General features: G+C 49.1%; 1 protein-coding gene across 2 annotated transcripts in view; it reads left to right on the top strand.

Moving 5' to 3' along the window:
* Positions 1-7,040: 7,040 nt before the first annotated feature.
* The window catches only part of ZFP64 (ZFP64 zinc finger protein), a 10,417-nt gene continuing 10,126 nt past the window's right edge, over positions 7,041-7,331 (top strand). The window contains exon 1 of one of the 2 annotated variants that reach the window (XM_026061432.1): positions 7,041-7,138. In XM_026061432.1, coding sequence (XP_025917217.1) covers positions 7,087-7,138 — 52 coding nt within the window. In that variant the 5' untranslated portion in view covers positions 7,041-7,086. The remainder of the gene's footprint in view (positions 7,139-7,331) is intronic. The other variant, XM_026061346.1, reaches the window with a different exon arrangement.

Here is a 7,331-nt window from a genome sequence, read left to right as displayed (position 1 = left end):
AAATGAAAACTATGTCTCTGTCCAGAACATCGTTCAATAAAGTCCTGATCTGTGTTATTTGTTATTAATAAGATAATAAAGATGTGTTTGACATTYGTGCTAAAGCCAGAATTGAGCCATTTTGGGCTAAGTACTGTTGAAACACAAAGCAATGAACAGTGCCAGCCTCAAAGAGCTTTCAGTTTAAATGTGCAGCTGATAAGTGCTATCACTGTTAGGCATATACTTGTGTGCTGCTGGGAACATTTCAGTACCAAGGTCTTATGCAATGACATGATATAACTGTAAGTCCAATACTTTTTAAAGATAGGCCCTTACAGAAATTACATTTGGACATGAGGTATGCCAGGAGTTCTTCGTAAATAGCAGTGGATCCAAAGGTGGATATTATTCCAAAAACATGAGGGGGGGGGGTATGTTTAAAGTTCTGCAGCAGGATGAAGCCAGTGCCTACTGAATTTTTTTTTCCTTCTTCTTTTAACCATATTTGTAAAACAAGAGCAAAACAAAACTCAAACAGAGAGTGACTTAACAGCTAATAATCCCCTAAGATATAAAAGGCCAAGGACTTGAACCATAGGCACCCGCATTTGAAAGCCACTAGTTCTTCTTGAGCAGGTCCCTTTCTCTACCTAGTTTTAACCAGACGTTCCAGCCTGAACCTGAAAAACTTTTCCCAACGCAGACATTATCAAAATGTGTACGTTCCTATGAAAAGTGTTCATTTGGACCCTCCTGCTCTGCCTCAGTGGAAAAAGTCTGACAATTCCCAGTCGAGCTGTATTTGTAGCATTCTGGGAAATACCAGAGATGGGCAGAAAAATGCAAGAGCAGTCCAAGACTGAGCACTTTTCTTCCAAGTGCTTTCAGCCTTTGCCAGCATACGGAACAAAGCAGTTCAGTTGCTCCTGACCAAGTGCTTTTTAGAAGACAGCTGGAAGGAATGATGGAAGGGGTGGAGGGAATTTCTCTTTCAGATGCCAGCTGCAGCAGTACAGTTAACTCTGAATCTTCTCCCATAAGTTAATTTAACACTTCTCTTTAATGGCACCCAACTGAATCATGTATCAAATGTTTCTAAAAGAGATGGTAATGCACCAGACACCAAACTGTTCATATCCTACCCAGGAGTACAACCGCAGACCAGGCCTTGTATCAATTAAATATCGTTACCTYGACATCCACTCTGAAACAGCGAGCACATCAGTGAGGACAGCTGCGATGTTGTTATGCTGCTATATTTGTCCTGGCAGTCAAAAGGGTCATGTAGCCTGCCTAGCTGTCATTATAGGCCCTTGGGTAAGTGAAAATTCACTTAATGAAAAATCATTCAGTAAATGCTATTTGAAAATAACAGCACAATGCCCATTGTTTTCTAATCATGTCAAGTAGGCTTGTATTCTAATAAAAAGGCATTAAAGTGCRTGAGAAATAGATTAAAATAAGTTATACTACGCTCCAAAGTACACCTTTGACTGCAACCGTAATAGGTGCATAGAGAGGCAGGCACTCTCTACATCAGCTTTGGAAATGGGTCACAGTGTTCTGGAAAAAGTAGCAAAATACGTTAAAAGTCGCCTTTCAATTCTATAGCTCTGTCTGTACTGTGGAAAAATAGATTCAGGTTGATTACTCTTACTCTTAGCTGCAATTTCTTCTGGATATATTCCCAAAACAGTCTCATCAGCACTGACCATATTCCTATTTCTGTGTATACTTTATAGGTACTGGCTACATATTCATGCTACCATAAAATCATCTATATTTCCAGAAAGTCAATGTTAATTCCATGGTTTTTTTTCATTTGGGGATTCTGAATAAACTTTGAAAATCATATTAATACTCATGGTTCAATACACACTGCATGGAGTTTGTTTGCTTTCCTTCTTCTTTAGTATTTTCATTTATTAATCAACTTTTGTATCTAAAACTTGTATTAAAATCTACCTGCAGTCTCAAGGCAAGATAAATTTGATCTTTGCAGCCAGCAGGATGATGTGCTATCAAACACAGTTTGCACGTTTTAAAGGCCGGAACTAGGATTATCACCTTTTGTGCCTTATCCTGTTTGAAGATCAACAACTGTTTGGGAGAGATGGGATCCACCTCACTAAGCGGGGCACGCGTGTCTTTGCCAACAGGTTGGCCARCCTGGTWAGGAGGGCTTTAAACTAGGAAAGATGGGGGAAGGGGAGAGTTATAGTGCCAGGGTAGTTGGCAAAAGACAGATCAAGTCAGGATGCCTCCAGCAGGTGAATGCAGCCAGGGAAGTGTGCATGGGACATGGCTATGGAGGATCCTCTTGAATCCCTCCTGGGAAACCTGCATGCTCGATCACCTCTCTGAAATGCCTGTACACCAATGYACGCAGCWTGGGGAACAAACAGGAAGAACTAGAGATGTGTGTGCGGTCGCAGGGCCATGATCTCATCGCCATTACAGAGACATGGTGGGATAGCTCACATGACTGGAGTGCTGTCATGGATGGCTACGTGCTTTTTAGGAAAGACAGGCCAGGAAAGGGAGGTGGTGGAGTTGCTCTTTATGTGAGAGAGCAACTGGAATGTATTGAGCTGTGCCTAGGGGTGGATGAAGAGCGAGTCGAGAGCTTATGGGTAAGGATTAAAGGGCAGGCTAGCATGGGTGACACTGTTGTGGGTGTTTACTACAGGCCACCTGATCAGGAAGAGGAAGTCGATGAGGCCTTCTACAGACAGCTGGAAGTAGCCTCAAGATCCCAGGCCCTGGTTCTCATGGGGGACTTCAACCACCCYGATATCTGCTGGARAGACAACACAGCTAGGCACAAACAGTCCWGGAGGTTCCTGCAGAGCRTTGRTGAYAACTTCTTGACACAGGTGGTGGAGRAGCCAAYRAGGAGAGGTGTGCTGYTGGACCTCGTACTAACAAACAAAGAAGGACTGGTTGAAGATGTGAAGGCTGGGGGCAGCCTTGGCTGCAGTGACCATGAGATGGTGGAGTTCAGGATCCTGCGAGGAGGCAGCAKGGCACTAAGTAGGATCGCAACCCTGGAGTTTAGGAGAGCAAACTTTGGCCTCTTCAGGGACTTACTTGGAGGAATCCCATGGGTTACRGCCCTAGAAGGAAGGGGGGTCCAAGAGAGCTGGTTAATATTCAAGCATCACTTCCTCCAAGCTCAAGATCAGTGCATCCCTATGAGCAGGAAGTCAATCAAAGCAGGTAGGAGACCTGCATGGATGAGCAAGGAGCTCCTGGCAAAACTCAACCAGAAGAAGGAAGTATACAGAAAGTGGAAAGCGGGACAGGCCACTTGGGAGGAACATAGGAACATTGTCAGAGTATGCAGGGATGCAACAAGGAAGGCCAAGGCCCATTTGAAATTAAATCTGGCTAGAGATGTCAAGGACAGCAAGAAGGGCTTCTTCAAATACATCAGTAGCAAGAGGAAGACTAGGGAAAATGTAGGCCCTTTGCTGAATGGGGTGGGTGCCCTGGTGACGAAGGATACAGAGAAAGCAGTTACTGAATGTCTTCTTTGCTTCAGTCTTTACTGGTCAGGCCAGCCCTCAGGAATCCCAGACCCTGGAGGCAAGAGAGAAAGTCTAGAGAAAGGAAGACCTTCCGTTGGTCAAGGAGGATCGGGTTAGAGATCATTTAGGCAAACCTGATACCCACAAATCCATGGGCCCTGATGGGATGCACCCACAAGTGCTAAGGGAGCTGGTGGATGTTATTGCTAGGCCATTCTCCATCATCTTTGAAAGGTCATGGAGAACAGGAGAGGTGCCTGAGGACTGGAAGAAAGCAAATGTCACCCCAGTCTTCAAAAAGGGCAAGAAGAAGGACCCAGGAAACTACAGGCCAGTCAGCCTCACCTCCATCCCTGGGAAGGTGATGGAGCACCTCATCCTGGATGCCATCTCCAAGCATGTGGAGGACAAGAAGGTGATCAGGAGTAGTCAGCATGGCTTCACCAAGGGGAAATCATGCTTAACCAATCTGAGAGCTTTCTATGATGGAATGACTGGCTGGGTAGATGAGGGGAGAGCAGTGGATGTTGACTTCAGCAAGGCTTTCAACACTGTCTCCCATAACATCCTCATAGGTAAGCTCAGGAAGTGTGGGCTRRATGASTGGACAGTGAGGTGGATTGAGAACTGGCTGAATGGCAGAGCTCAGAGGGTTGTGATCAGCGGTGCAGTCTAGTTGGAGGCCTGTAGCTAGCGGTGTCCCCCAGGGGTCAGKMCTGGGTCCAGCCCTGTTCAACTTATGCATCAATGACCTRGATGAAGGAACAGACTGCCCCCTCAGCAAGTTTGCTGCTAATACCAAACTGGGAGGAGTGGCTGATACACCAGAGGGCTGTGCTGCCATTCAGAGAGACCTGGACAGGCTGGAGAGGTGGGCAGAGAGGAACCTCATGCAGTTCAACAAAGGCAAGTGCAGGGTCCTGCACCTAGGGAGGAGTAACCCCATGCATCAGCACAGGTTGTGGGTTGACCTGCTGGAAAGCAGCCTGGAAGAGAAGAACCTGGGAGTGCTGGTGGACAAGTTAACCATGAGGCAGCAATGTGCCCTTGTGGCCAAGAAGGCCAATGGTAGCCTGGGGTGAATTAGGAAGAGTGTTGCCAGCAGGTCGAGGGAGGTGATCCTCCCCCTCTACTCAGCCCTGGTGAGGCCACATCTGGAGTACTGTGCCCAGTTCTGGGCTCCCCAGTACAAGTACATGGCACTATTGGAGAGAGTCCAGCAGAGGGCTACGAAGACGATTAAGGGACTGGAGCATCTCCCCTATGGGGAAAGGCTGAAAGAGCTGGGCCTGTTTAGCCTGGAGAAGAGAAGACTGAGAGGGGATCTTATCAATGTATACAAATATCTAAAGGGAGGGTATAAAGAGGATGGGGTCAGACTATTTTCAGTGGTGCCCAGCGACAGGACAAGAGGCAACAGGTACAAACTGAAACACAGACAGTTCCATCTGAATATGAGGAAAAACTTCTTCACTGTGAGGGTGACAGAGCACTGGACCAGGTTGCCCAGAGAGGTTGTGGAGTCTCCTTCTCTGGAGATATTCAAAAGCCACCTGGACGCGATCCTGCACAACGTGCTCTAGGTGACCCTGCTTGAGCAGGGGGGTTGGACTAGATGATCTCCAGAGGTCCCTTCCAACTTCAACCATTCTGTGATCTTGTCCCCCTAACAATCCCGTGTCTGTGTTATATTGTTCTGGCAAAATGGGTCAATGGAAATGTCAAGCGGATGCCACTTTCCCAGGAAAATAAAACTTCAACTGTAATATGAACTAGCATCTGAAATTCTGGGTATATTTAGTGCATACACAAACTTTTCTGTATTTATTAATGATTACACTGTCACACATCTTCGGAGTTACAAAAACATTCAGTAACAAAATCAAACTCACAAGAAAATATCAGAAAGAATATTGTTTGTTCTCCCACTCTTGTTCATTCATGTTAAATGACCTTTAGTTACCCATTTTACTCCATTCTGCCCCTTCTGCAGCCGCTTTATCTCCAGGTGAGTGTTTATCTTGGTGTGAAGCTGGGTTTTCCTCCACACTGCTGGATCAAGCACTGAGGGTGCAGGAGAAACATTGGTGCCTAATTCGGGTCTGGGGGTATCAGGAGCCTGAGCTGGAAATGAAGTGTGTGTAGCGGGTGCCTATCAGAGGCAGACTTCAGCCACCAAACACGAAGTCTTTACTGATCACAAGCAAACGAAGCTTTTTCTTACAGTTTGGCTAAATTCAAGTAGCAGAAGGCATCTACCTGAAGTAGACCCACCTTCCAAATTTTATTTTCTCCTCAGTGTATAATGCTGTGAGTCTTTCCTGAATAGCTGAATTTTTTAAACACAAGGCAAAGCAACATAACTTGCTGAAATTGGGCCCACTGAAATGGCTGAGCCAATCTCAAAGCACTAAAGAACATACTCGGCACAGAAAATGTCACCCTGTCCCCCTAAAAAAGGGGTACCTTCTTATAGAGTTTTCCAGAGCCCTWAAATATGAGGAATGCTGCCTGCCTGTAAGGAACATTTAGGTCTACATCCAGAAATCCACTCAAACAATGGAGAGGCTTTCCAGTAACTTCTGTGGGTATCAGTTTCTTATTGGCACTATAAATGGAATGAATACTTAGGTTAGTCTTTGAGATTTGGGGTGAGCATGATTGAAGGAAAGGTGAGAGCCTGTGGTGGAAAAACAGTCTGTTAGAAAAGAGGCCTAGAAAAGAAAGAATGGTAAAAAGCACTGGAATATCGGAGACGCTTGCTGAAGACCACCYGCATGCAGCCAGCTTGTTTCTCGGCGTGTTGCCGTACAGCATCGTGCTAGAAACGCACAGCCCCTCAGCACGGGATTTGCACCAAGATGAGGAACTCCACCCAGAAGAAAAGGCCAAGACTTGAGGCTCGTCTTCGCAGCTGTACTAGTGCAAAGCACAGTCCAAGCGCCTGCCCTTGCTTTCAAATTCACACCAACACTGCTAGATGAAGGAAARCTTTAACTTAAGATGATGAAGGAAAGCTTTAAGTTAAGACAACAGCCCATGGGGGAAGCGGGGTCAGGGCGCTGGTGCTGCCCCAGAGCACTCCGRCCAGCAGACATGAGCATGGGCTCAAGGAGCGAGGAAGCCCTGGGGGCTAGCGGTCGCCAGCTAATGGCGTTTGAGCTCGTCAGGGGTCTTTCAGCGTGGAGTTGAGGTGCCTCAGGCCCTGTGAGGTGCTTCAGGCCCCTTGAGGCGCCTCAGGTCCTCTGAGGTGCTTCAGGCCCCTTGAGGCGCCTCAGGCCCTCTGAGGCGCTTCGGGCCCGGTGAGGCGCCCGCCGGCCGCACGCGGGTGCCGGGGGGAAGCGAGGCAGCGCCCGAGACGCGGGTGCCCGGACGGGACGAGGAGGCAGCGGCGGCGGGAGCCCGCAGCGCGGCGGCCGGTGAGAGCCGCCGCCGCCTCGCCGCCGCCGCGGCCACTGAGCATGCTCGGCTCCTCCACATCCGTCCCCGCTCGGCCGCCGGCAGGGCTGGGGGGAGGTTCCCCGTCGCTAATAAGCCCCGTGCGGGTGGCGGAGGCGCGGGGCCCGCTGCCGCCATGAACGCGGGCGGCGGGGGGGCGGCGCCGGCCTTCCCCGGCCCCGTGCAGTGTAAGTGCGCGGCGCGGCGCGCCGGCGGGCTATGCGCGCTCCGGGGCCCGCGCGGCGGAAGCCGAGTGGAGCCGGGGCCTGGGCAGGCCCCGAAACCTGAGTAGCGCCAGAAGCAGGCGGGAGCGGAGCCCGGGAACCTGGCTTTGGGGGGAACCCGGGAATCTGGGTGAGCGGCGCGGGCCGCGCGGGGCCG

Source organism: Apteryx rowi, unplaced genomic scaffold (assembly GCF_003343035.1).
Source record: "Apteryx rowi isolate R43461 unplaced genomic scaffold, aptRow1 scaffold_0, whole genome shotgun sequence".
Classification (NCBI taxonomy): Eukaryota; Metazoa; Chordata; class Aves; order Apterygiformes; family Apterygidae; genus Apteryx; species Apteryx rowi.
This window is presented reverse-complemented; position numbering and strand designations above follow the sequence as displayed.